General features: G+C 22.3%; 1 protein-coding gene across 2 annotated transcripts in view; it reads left to right on the top strand.

Moving 5' to 3' along the window:
• Positions 1–13,205, top strand: part of LOC117170647 — a 54,729-nt gene that overhangs the window by 39,517 nt on the left and 2,007 nt on the right. For both annotated transcript variants that reach the window (XM_033357557.1, XM_033357558.1), the window contains one exon: positions 6,656–6,906. In XM_033357557.1, the coding sequence (XP_033213448.1) occupies positions 6,656–6,906 (251 nt within the window). The remainder of the gene's footprint in view (positions 1–6,655; positions 6,907–13,205) is intronic.

Here is a 13,205-nt window from a genome sequence, read left to right as displayed (position 1 = left end):
TGAAAATTTATCTAACATTAAACCTCTTCTTTGAAAGGTAAAAAGATGTAGAATTCAAATTTGTTTCAATTAATAAGTATTAAACTGAACAAAATATTTTAATGTGAATTGAATTTTGTTCAAATTTAAACTACCTACTTCCCATTTAATAAGAATTTAAATGGAAAATTTTCGATTTTGGAAAAAAATGCTATTAAGAAGGAAAATCAAGTTAATTATTTTTTATATTTTTCTATCGAAATGTTTTTAAACAAATTTATGCCATTATTGACACTATTTTTTATCCCCGAATTAAGTCTCTGAACATTGTGGTTTTATTAAAGTCAAGAGCAGGGACCGGCTAGATTTATTTTAGATCCATTTCCAGTAACCGAATGCTTGACTCTAAATAAAAAATAAACGATTGAGAAATAATTTTTCATATTTCTTACTTAGTTTTTTAATATTAGTTTGTTCCAAGCTAAAGTCAAAAGAATTTGAATAAAAAAGATTCGGAAAATGACTGGAAAGTTTTGAGAATAAATGAAGTGGTCCAATGTCATTCGAAAAATTTCTGGAGTCAGAAACTTGTGCCAAGATGTCAGCAACGCTTGAAAATTTTTGCTCTGAAGCTAATATTCTCTTTAGGATTCTTCAAAGTTAATTTTAGAAGATCACGAGTCGAATGAACTTTAAAAGTTCTATTTTATTATGACTAATTTCTAGAAGTTTGTCATTCATCATTTTTTAAACTAACCAACTAGCTTTTAGCCAATTATTGTCATTTTTTGTTATTTGTTATCTATTTTTTCAATAAAAATGTAAAATACGTATTTTTAACTAATTAAGAACTGTACTTTTAACATTCCATAATTATAATATTTTTAAATAGCTTGAAATGTTCTAAAATCGTATAAATTTCTCTAAAATACTATAAAATAATTTTAAATACTTTGAAGAACTTGCCAAACCTTTCACAGGCTTTGGCCTGTGAAATTCCATAATTTATTTTTAAAATTGCTTGAAGTCATTTGAAATGCCTATTAAAAGCCCTATTAAAATATTTTGAAATCTCTGAAATTTCTTTAAATTTTTAGAAACCACTTGAAATTCTGTGAACCCTTGACATTTTTTTTAAATCGTTTGAAATCTTTTGAAACCCCCTGAAACCTTTTAAACCATGAACCATTAATAAAAATACAGAAAATAAATCAATTCTGTGAAATCCTTTAAAATATTTTCATAAGCCATGAAATCTAAAAAAATTCTTTAAAATCCTTTAAAATATTCTTGAATTATTTGAAATCTTTAGAAAATCTGTGAAATCCCTTTGAACTGTTTTAAATTTACTTGAAATCCTTTTAGAAGTGATGTGAAATCTTTTAAAAAATTTTGAAACACTTCAAAAATCCCTCAAAACATTAAAAATATTTTGCAATTCTGGAAAATTCTTTGTCATCTATTGAAATGTTTAGAAATACTTGAAATCTTGTGAAATCCCTGGAAATCTTTTAAAATTCATTGATACATTTTTTTAAATAGTTCAAATCGTTCTAAATCCCTTAAAATCCCTTTGTCAGTTTTCAAAGTTGCTTGCAATCGGTGAAAATGTTTAGAAATTTGTGATATACTCGTCTTTATATACCCAGCATATTTTAAAACTTATTGAAAATACTTTAAATTTGAAATCTTTTAAAACCCTCGAAATCCCATAGAATTCTTTGCGATCTCTTAAATTGGTCTAAAATGTCTTGAAATCGTTTGAAATACCTTGAAATATTTCGAAATACTTTGGAAACGTTAAAATATTTTAAAACTTTACAAAACTTAAATTTCTGAAATCTTTGGAAATTTTGTAAAATCTTTGGATATCTTTGTAGTCTTAAAGATTTAACGGAAATAATTTATTTTATTTTATCAAATTAAGCTTTACTCTCTAATCAAATTAGATCATTTAATATTTGTATTTTCAAGAACAAAGAAATATTTTGCCACTATAATGACCATAAATTATATTAATAGTTGTAAACAAATTAAAAGTTATCAACAATGGATGCAGTAATTTCGGAAAAATCCTTGGAATTTTTTCACCTGCAAAACCTGGAGTTGCCCTTCAATTTTTTTCATGTTCCTGAAATTTTTATTTCATTAAAATTTTTTTTAGTAGAAAATACAATTATTTAGATGAGCAAAAAATTATTTTGTTCTTAAAAATTGATAATTTTAGTCAAAAATTTATCTTGTTGATGGAAAGTTTAACTACTTCGTTGAAAACTTTTGTTGTTGTTGAGAAATTATTTTATTAATTTGAAACTATAATTATTCAATTTTTTTGCTGAAATTTGATTTTTTTTTTAAATTAACCACTCAGCTACTTCGTTAAAATTTGAACAACTTTGTTAATTTTTTTGTTTGTAGCTTCATACCTCTGATAGAAAATTTAACTATTTTGTTGAAAATTCGTTTTTTTCTTGTTTAAACTTTATTTTTACCTGAAAATATAACTTGAATTTTTTTGTAGAAAATTTATAGTTTTTATTTAAGAATTTGTTTTTATTGGTAGAAAACTAATCTTCTTGATTGGTTGAAAATTCATCTTTTTTGAAAATTAAATTATTTTGTTGATTTTTTCAAATTGAAAATTGGTTAAGAATTCATATTTTAGTTTGAAAATTAACTATTTTGTTGATATTTTTTTTTTAAATTCAACTCCTAGCTTGAAAATTTAACTTTTTTGTTGAAAATTCTACTTTTCGTTTCGAAAATTTAACTCTGTTTTTGATTGAACATTGAACTATTTTGTTGAATTTTTGTTTCAGAAAATGTATCATTTTTAGTTGAAAATGAAAATTTGGTTAAAATTTGATAAAGAATTCATCGTTTTACATGGAAATTCAACTATTTTTGTTAAAATTCAATTCTTAGGTTAAAGAATAAATTATTTGGTGGAAAATTAATCTTTGTGGTATAAAATTAATAATTTAGCGTTGAAAATTCAACTGTGTTTTGTATAAAATTTGTCTAGCGGGTTGAAAATTTAAATTTCTTGATTAAAAATTGACATACTTTGTTAAAAATTCATTTTCTTGGTTGCAGATTCATAATTCATTTGAAAATTCATATCTGGTTGAAATTTATGCTACTATTTTGTTTAATTTTTTTTTAGTTCAATTCTTAGGTTGAAAATTTAACTATTTTGTTGAAAATCCGACTTTTCTTATCGAAAATTTAACTTCTGTTTTTGTTGAAAGTTTAATATATATTTTTTTAAATTTAACTATTTGATTGAAAATTGAAATATTTATTTGAATTTTTGTTTCTTAAAATATATCATTTTTAGTTGAAAATTAAAATTGGGTTGAAATTTAATTAAGAATCCATCGTTTTACATGAAAATTCTACTATTTTGTGGAAAATTGAGGTAATTTGTTAAAAACTCATGCATTTTTGTTGTTGGGAATTCAATTGTTTTGTTAAAAATTCCTGTATTTGGACAAAAAATTCGTCCTTTTGGATTTGAAAATTCTCCTTTTTTGTCCAGAATTAAACTGCCTTCAAAAAGTTCGAATTAAAAGATTTCAGGGTATTTAAGAAAAATGTTAAGGCATTTACAGGAGTTTTTACTTTAAATTATTTTAGGGAATTTTTAAAGATTTCAAGGATTTTTTAAATTAATTTAATTAATTTGAAGTTATTTTATAAGATTTCCGAGGATTTCAATTAAAACTCTCAGTGTATTTTAATACATTTTTCATCATTTCAGAAAATATCATCATAGAATATCACGGTATTTTATAATATTTTAGTGCATTTTAATGAATTTATTCGTGACAAGTGAGATATTTTGTAGAGTTTTAAAGATTTGAAGAGATTTGGAATTCGTCCTGAATTCTTTGGAATTGTCTTGAATTTTATTAACACACTGGAAGTTTTTTAATTCACTTGAATTTCTAAAAATTTACTCGTTTCTTCTTTATTCAATTGATTTTTTTTTTAATTTAAAAGTTTAAATTTAATTGATCCTGACGATCAATTGATAAAATGATTAAAGGATTGGAAATATTTCAACTTATTTTTTTTCAATTTCCTTGGAATTTTTAACAGCTTTGACAAATTTCATTTTTCAAGTACTTTAAAAAGTTTCAAGGGCTTTCAAACGATATCAAAGGATTTTGAAATATTTGAGGAAATTTTACAAGATTCCCAGAAAATTAAAATTTTCTACACTAGTTTGAAGGCTTTCAAAGACTGAAATATTTTACGTATTTTTTTTTTTAAATTCCAAGGCATTTTCAAGAAATTTAAACAATTTCGATTGACTTGCAGGGGTTTTAGTAATTTTAAGGGATTTTAATATTTTAATGGATTGCAAATAATTTTTCACCAGACATTAGTGATTTCGTAGGGTTTCGAAGATTTGAAGAGATTTACAAATATTTTTTTACAATTCATTTGTAATTCGCCCTGAATTCTTATTAATTTATCCTAAATCCTTTAAATTTTGTTTTTGAATTATTCTAAATTCACTCAATTCTACACAATTTAATTCATTTTGCCATGCTTTTAAATTATTTTCAATTCGCTTGATTGCTTTTTAAATTCAGTTTGATTTTTTTACGAACTGCATCTAATTCTTCTCATTTCTTTCTAAATTTCTCTAAACTCACTTAAAATTTATTGTATTCAATCAAATTTCTTTCGACTCTTAAAATTGATCCAATTTATTTGAATTCTTTTGAATTTATCTTGAATTTCGTCAAATTCTTTGAATTCCCTACAATTTTTCTAAGCTTATTTCAAAATTCCTGAATTCAATTAAGTTTTTTCAAATTGTTTTAAATTCATTTGATTTTTTTTTATAATTCACCTTGAATTTTTACGAATTTAATTGAATTCTTCTTTAGTTTGAAATTCAACTGCTAATTGAAAATGCTGAAAATTTTTCTTTTTGGTAGAAAATTAATCTTTTCTGTTAAAAATACATTAGTTTCGGTTGAGTATTCGATTATTTTGATGCAAATTCTTGTATTTTGGTTGGATTTAATCGCTTTTTATTATAATTTAAAAATGTCTTTTTTTTTAATGAAAATTCAACTGATTAATCTGAAAATTGATGTTTTTTAGTTCAAAATTCAACAATTTTGTAGAAAATTCGTGTTTTTTTTTGTTGTAAAAATTATATTTCTTGGTAAAAAATTCATCGCTTTTGGACGAATTTAACTGTTTATCATTGTAATTAAAATCTTTGCTGGTTGAAATTTTAATTATTATATTTTTCTGTAAGAATTAAGCTTTTTTAGAGAAAATTTAAATACTAAATCTGAACATTTATTTTTTTCATTTCAAAATTCAACTATTTGTTTAAAAATTGGTGTATTATTGCTGAAAATTCGTCTTTTTTGGTAAAAAAAATCTTTTTGGTCACAAATTTATTTGTTTTGGTTAAGGATTAATCTATTTGATTGAAAATTCGTCTTTTTAGGATGAAAATTGAACTATTTGATCTGATTTTTTTTCTTTAGTTTAAAATTCAACTATTAATTGAAAATTTATGTTTTTTTGTTGAAAATTCTTCTTTTTGGTAGAAAATTAATCTTTTCTGTTAAAAATTCATCAGTTTCGGTTTAGGATTCGACTATTATGTTTCAAATTCTTCGATTTTGGGTCATTTGTAATTCGCCCTGAATTTTTATTAATTTATCCTAAATCCTTTAAATTTTGTTTTTGAATTATTCTAAAATCACTCAATTCTACCCAATTTACTTAATTTATCCATGTTTTTGAATTATTTTCAATTCACTTGATTGCTTTTTAAATTTAGTTAAATTTTTTTATGAAATTAATCTAATTCTTCTCATTTCTTTTAAATTTCTCTAAACACGCTCAAAATTTATTGTAATCAATCAAATTTTTGCGATTCTTAAAATTGTTCCAATTTATTTGAATTCTTTTGAATTTATCTTGAATATACTTAAATTCTTTTAAATTCCCTCAATTCTTCTTAATTCAGTGAATTTTAAAAAGTTTTTATTTAATTGATCGTGAAGCCTATTAACCTCACCTTGAATTCTTAGGCATTTAATCAAATTCTTTCAATTCTCTTGAATTTTTCTAAGCTTATTTCAAAGTTGCTGAATTAAATTAAGTTTTTTCAAATTGTTTTAAATTCGTTTGATTTTTTTTTTGTAATTCACCTTGAATTTTTACGAATTTCATTGAATTCTTCTCTTTGGCCTTAAATTCCTCTAAATTCAATTCGGTTTTACGGAAATCAATGGCATTTTTTTCTATTTTTTAACATTTTTCACAATTCATTTTAATTCTTTTATTAAAATTAATAATATTCGTCTTATATGAATTATTGAAGATATTCCTATAATTCAATCGAATTTAATGAATAAAGTAGACTAATTCTTATTAAGGACTCAATAATGAGTAATAAATTAATAATATAATAAATGTTATTTAAATTCAAATAATTAATTATTAAAAAAGGTAACATTTTTTGAATTGTTATCAGAAATAAACAATTAATTCAAGATAAATTATTTAATATATTTAAATAAAAGTAATTAAAAGAAAAAAATCCAAATTTTATTAATAAAGAAATAAAAATAATATATTGATAAATTTCTTTATAAAATTTAGTATAAATCGAATTGTTTATATTTTGCAGATTCGATTTCGATGATAGTGCATTTAGTCCACCTTCTCACGACGACAATTTCTTCTTCATCCGCTATGCAAAGAATCAAGGGACAGAAAATACTTCATCAGGATTCACAACCATTTCCGATGTAATTAGTGGGAATAAAGAGACCACCACCGTTCAGGCAAATTCAGCAAATTTAAAAGACGTTAATCAAATTGATTTTAGTAAGCATCCGGAACCTTGTCAACCGTTTGTCCCCAGTGCTGTTAATAAAGGTGAGTTAATTAACATTTAACAAATTTGACTGCAAATAAATAAATATTTAAATTTCGTCTTTATCTCTAACATTCAGAAGTAACTACGACATTTTTGCAAACTAAAAATTAATTTTGCAAACTGAACATTTAGCTATTCCAATTTTAGTTGAAACTTAACATTTTTATTTATATTATTGAAAATTCGTCTTTTTGGTAAAAAAATAATCTTCTTTGTTAAAAATTCATCCGTCTTGGTTGAGGATTCGAGTTTTTTTGTTGAAAATTCGTGGTGTTTAATTAAATTCAACCGTTTTTGACTATAATGAAAATCTTTACGTATGGAAATATTAATTATTGTATTTTTCGTTGAGAATTCGTCCTTTTTTGGATGAAAATTCAACTAATTGATTTGAAAATGGATGTTTTTTTCCTTCATAATTAAACTATTTTGTTGAAAATTCGTTTTTGATGAAAAATTAATCTTTTTATTCAAAAAATAATCTGTTTTGGTTTGTGATTCAACTATTTTGTTAAAGATTCTTTACTCTTGGATGAATTGGACTATTTTTGATTATAATTAAAAACTTTTTCTGATTGAAATATCATATATTATATTTTTCGTTGTAAATTCCTCTTTTTTTATGAAAATTCAACTAATTGATTTGAAAATTAATGTTTTTTACTTCAAAATTCAACTTTTGGCTTGAAAATTAGTCTTCTTGATAGAAAATTAATCTTCTTGGTTAAAAGTTCATCTGTTATAGTTGGCTAAAAAAATTGTTTATTAACATTTTTAATCATTTGGTTAAAAATGTATTATCTTTTCGAAAATTTTTTGATTTAAAATTCATCTTAATTAAAATTAATAGATAAAGGGAAAAAAGTGTTGAAACAATTTCAATTATTTTTTGGTGAAAAGTTTTATTACTTGGTTGAAAATTTAATGGAATAGTTTTATGTAAAAAGTCATCCAGTTCGGTTAAAAATTCAACTGTTCTGTAGAAAATTCGTCTTTTGGACTTGGAAATTTAACACTTTGGTCGACATTTTTTTCTTTCTTGACTGAAAAATCTTTTTTTATTAATATTTCACCTATTTTGTTGAAAATTTGTCTTTTTGTTTCGAAAATTTATCTGTTTAATAATAAATTTCATCTTTCTTGAGAAAAAGTGCAACTGTTTGGTTGAAAAACAATCTGTTTAGGTTGAGGCTTCAACAGTTTTATTGAAAATTCGTTTTGTTTTTAATTAATTCAATTGGTTTCAATTTGTAATTAAATTTTTTTTTATTCTGGTTAATCTGATACTTACATTTTCTAACGAATTGTTGAATTTAAAAATTAAAAACACTAATCTTCTACCAAAAAAATGTTTTAATTATAAATTAAAAAACTTTGAATTCACTTAAAAAAAAAAAAAAAACGATTTGTCACCCAAACAGGTCGACTTGTACCCAAGAAAAATAACATTTCTACAAAAATAGCTGAATTTTCAACCAAAAAAGTTCATTTTTAACCAAATACATTAATTTTCTACCAAATTATTGAATTATCAAGCCAAAAATCAAAGTTTTCTACAAAACAGTTCTATTTTTCACTCTAAAATATGAGTTTTCAACAAAAAATTTAATTTACAACCAAACGGTGGAATTTTCATGTAAAACAATTCCCGGAAAAATCCGAATAATTTTTTATTTCAAAAAATGAATTTTAAAATCAAATTAAAAAATATTTAGAAAAATATCCATATACATCTATTATCTATAAAATTAATAATGTATTTTTTGTTCTGATTGATCAAATAAGGTTTAGTCCCTTATTGTAACTGCTTTTGTACAAAAAGTGGACTGGGAAAAACTGGAAAGTGACAGTGAATTTATTTTTTGATCAGCTATTTTACAAATTTTTAGAGAAAAATTTCTCTTCTATTTCAACAGTTAAAAAAAATAATCAGTTGGATTTTTTCCTTTTCAATTATGATATTATTTAGTTTACAGTGCGTAATTGAAAAGTCTTTCACTTACAAACTTTCCGATTTTAATTTTAATTTTGGAATGTACATTTTTCATTTCAAGAGTTTTAAAATACAGTTTTAAAGACTTACAAAATTAACCATTAGTGGCGTTTGAAATCGACAATTTTGGTTAAAAAACCTTTTTATTTGATTAAAAGTGAATATCAAACATAATCATTTTTAAAATTGAACTATAAATTAAGGATTAACCACTGAATAATAATTGATTTTACAAGGCGATTCGGGGAATCAGTTTAAAATTGAAGAATTTCCAGATTTAAACTTTATAAACTATTTTCAATTTTAAACTAGCCACTAAATCATATATTCGTAATTTAAAGCTTTTATCATATTTAATTAAATAATAAGTAATAAAAGAATAAAAAAAAAAGATTGAAATTTACAATTTTAATTGTTCTGTTGCAAACGATTTAATTTACAAGTGAAATTGTAGGTTTTTTATGTATAATAAATATTGAACATTTATAATTAAAAATTTGTAATGATTTAAAATAATTTAAACGAAGTGTCGACGTATACCAACAAATAAATAATAGTTTAATATCTCTCTAAGGATTTTAACATTATTTAAATTGATAATAATTAAACTTTTAATTTAGGAAGTGTTCAGTTTATAAAAAAAAAAGAATTTAATCCTATAATTTGTAATATTTGTAGCCTCAAAATTGCCTAAAATTTTTTGCAGCTCAGTGTTGATTACTTAAAATTAAAAAAACCGGGAAATGACAGTGCATTTTTTCTTTACCGAGAATTTTACAAATTTTTGTACTTTCAAAATTTTCCAATTAAAACTTTCATTTTTAAGCTTACATTTTTAATTTAAAGAATTTTAAAATGCTTTCTTAAAGACTCAAATAGATAAAAAAAAATAAAAGCCTTTGATGTTGAAAATTTTGGATAAAAAACATTTTTATTTGATAAATAAATTTTTTTTAAATTGATCTGTACTTTAAGTAATAAAAAGTGAACAAAAACGATTTGACAAAACGATTTTAAACCAGTTCAAAAATTATTTGCAACTTAAAAATAACTTCATAATAATATATTCCTAATTAAACGGTTTTATTAAATTTAAAATATTATTTTACTCTAAAATATTCCATTTTTAACGCATGCAATTTGAAATTTGTAATTAAAAGAAAGATTAAGTATTGAATATTTAGCAATATTTGAAGTATTATTTAAGACAAGTAAATTTAAACCAAATATTTAAAGGTAAAGAATCTTTAACTGAATTGTTTGACATATAAAGCCTTGGAATCGTAAAAATTTCGAATAGCCTTTAAACTTAAAACGGTACACTTTTAATTGCTTGATTTGAAAAATGCTTAATTTTTAAGTGAAATTTTTAAATTTCGATGTATAATTTACAAATAAACATTTATAGAAAAAAATTGAGTATTTTTAAGAGACATTTAGGAGTTTTTAAAAAGATTAAAAAATATCATGCAAATTTTAGAAAGTTTTCTTAAAATCTTCTAGAATCTTTTGTTTAAATCTTTGAAAAACTTGTTTAATATTCTATTAAAATAATTTTTCAAAATGAAAAGTTATTTTTAATTTTCCTAGAAATTTTAAGAAAATGTTTTTATTCTTTTGAAGCCTTTCACAATTCTTGAAAAGAATCTAATTTTTTTTTAAATGTGCGAAAAATCTACATTTTGTTTTATATTAGGCTATCATTTCAAATTTTACATCCAGTTCGAATCTTTCCAAAATTTCTACATATCTCTTAAAGAAGTTCTGAAAAAAATTCCAAAATAATTTTAAATTTAAAACCAATTTAAAACAACTTCTAGATTTTGAAATAAAATTTTGAAGCTTTCCAGGGATGTTTAAACTACTTAAAAAGAAAACAATCGAATTTTTAATTTAAGAAGTGTTCAGTTGAAATTTTTTTTCAAAATTTAACAGTTCCACTTTGACTGCTTTCATTTGCAGCTCATTTTTTATTACCTCAATTGTAAAATTGTTTAGCTTTAGTGTTCCATTTTTAAAAATTTATTGTCCGTGAAAAATTAATTGCGACTCGGGAAAAAACGAGAAATAGCCTGGAATTTATTTCGTCGATTAAAACGGCCAACCTAATTTAGAAGTTCTGAAAAAAATTCAAAAATAATTGAAAATTTAAATAAATGTAAAACAACATGTAGATGTTTCAAAATTTTGAAATAAAATTTTAAAGCTGTCTTAGGATTTTTAAACTATTTAAAATAAAATTAATTCAACTTTTAATTTTTAATATTTCTTGAGTAAAATTATTTGCAGCTCAGTTTTGATTACTTAAAATGCAATAAGTTTTAGCTTTATAGTTCAAAATTAAAAAAAAAATAGTTTAATCCTTGACTAATAAATAATTAAATTTTCAGCCAAGAAGGTTAATTTTCTAACAAAAAAGTTCAATTTTGTATCAAATAGTTGAATTTTCGACCTCAAAAAATAAATATTCAACAAGAAAGTTAATTTACAGTTAATAAGTTGAAAAAATTAATTTTTTACAAAAAAAAATATATTTTATTTTAAACAATTAATTTTCTACAAATTATATAAATATTCGACCAAATTGTTAAAATTTCCTTCAAATTGTTCAGTTTTCATTCAAGTTATAAAATTTTTCTTCAAATTGTTAAATTTTTGCCCTGAAAACGCAAATTTTTGATAAAACAGTTGCATTTTCAACAAAAACCTTCATTTTTAACTAAACTATAAATTTGTTGATTTTTCACGCCGAAAAGACAATTTTTCAACAAAATAGTTAACCAAAAAATATTAATTTCCAATAAAACTTTCCTCAAAATTGTAAATCTTTAACTAATCAGTTGAACTTTTCACAAAATAGTTGAATTTTGAGTTAGGGAAAATTGATTTTTAACAAGGAAAAATTAAATTTTACCTATAGCATTATGAGTCTTCGAACAAAAAAAAATGAATTTTTAAAAATGTAGGTCAACCAAGGAATTGAATTTTTTACAAATATATATATATATATATATATATTTTCTAATGAAGAAAACCAACTTTTTACAAAAAGTTTAAGTTCATACAAAATATTAAAATTTTCAACCAGAAAATATGACTTTCAACAAAAAAAATAATTTACAACTAATCAGTTGAGTTTTATAAAAAATAGTTGCATTTTCCGTTAAAAAAAATATTTTGTAACAAAAAAAGTTTTAATTTGTACCAAATAGTTGAATTTTCAACCTGAGAATATACATTTTCAACAAGGAAGTTAAGCTACGATTAATAAGTTGAATTTTGGACAAAATAGCCAATTTTTTTTTAAAGAATTTAATTTTTAACACAAAAAAAAACACTATTTTTTACTAAAGTTATGAATTTTATACAAAATATATAAATATTCGACCTTATAGTTAAATTTTGCATGAAATTTTTAAATGTCCAACCCAAAAATGCAAATTTTCTTGAAAACAGTTGAATTTTCAAAAAAATAGTTTGATCCTTAACTGAAAAATATTAATTTTTAATCAAACTTTTAATTTAGGAAGTGTTGAGTTTATAAAAAAAAATTTACTCATACAATTTTTAATATTTCTAGAGTAAAATTATTTGCAGCTCAGTTTTGATTACTTAAAATGCAATACGTTTTAGCTTTATAATTCCAAATTTAAAAAAAAATAGTTTAATCCTTGACTAATAAATATTAATTTTCAATCAAACTGTTGCATTTTAAACCAATAAACGAGCTTTCTTCAACATTTTCTAATTTTAAACGAAATAATTAAATTTTCAGCCAGGAAGGTTAATTTTCTAACAAAAAAGTTCAATTTTGTATCAAATAGTTGAATTTTCGACCTCAAAAAATAAATATTCAACAAGAAAGTTAATTTACAATTAATAAGTTGAAAAAATTAATTTTTTACCAAAAAAAAAATATTTTATTTTAAATAATTAATTTTCTGCAAATTATATAAATATTCGACCAAATTGTTAAAATTTCCTTCAAATTGTTCAATTTTCATTCAAGTTATAAAATTTTTCTTCAAATTGTTAAATTTTTGCCCTGAAAATGCAAATTTTTGATAAAACAGTTGCATTTTCAACAAAAACCTTCATTTTTAACTAAACTATAAATTTGTTGATTTTTCACGCCGAAAAGACAATTTTTCAACAAAATAGTTAACCAAAAAATATTAATTTCCAATAAAACAACCAATCAGTTGAACTTTTAACAAAATAGTTGAATTTTGAGTTAGGGAAAATTGATTTTTAACAAGGAAAAATTAAATTTTACCTATAGCATTATGAGTCTTCGAACAACAA

The sequence above is a fragment of the Belonocnema kinseyi genome, chromosome 4 (assembly GCF_010883055.1).
Source record: "Belonocnema kinseyi isolate 2016_QV_RU_SX_M_011 chromosome 4, B_treatae_v1, whole genome shotgun sequence".
NCBI lineage: Eukaryota > Metazoa > Arthropoda > Insecta > Hymenoptera > Cynipidae > Belonocnema > Belonocnema kinseyi.
The sequence above is the reverse complement of the archived record's forward strand: the minus strand, read 5'-3'. Positions and strand labels throughout refer to the sequence as shown.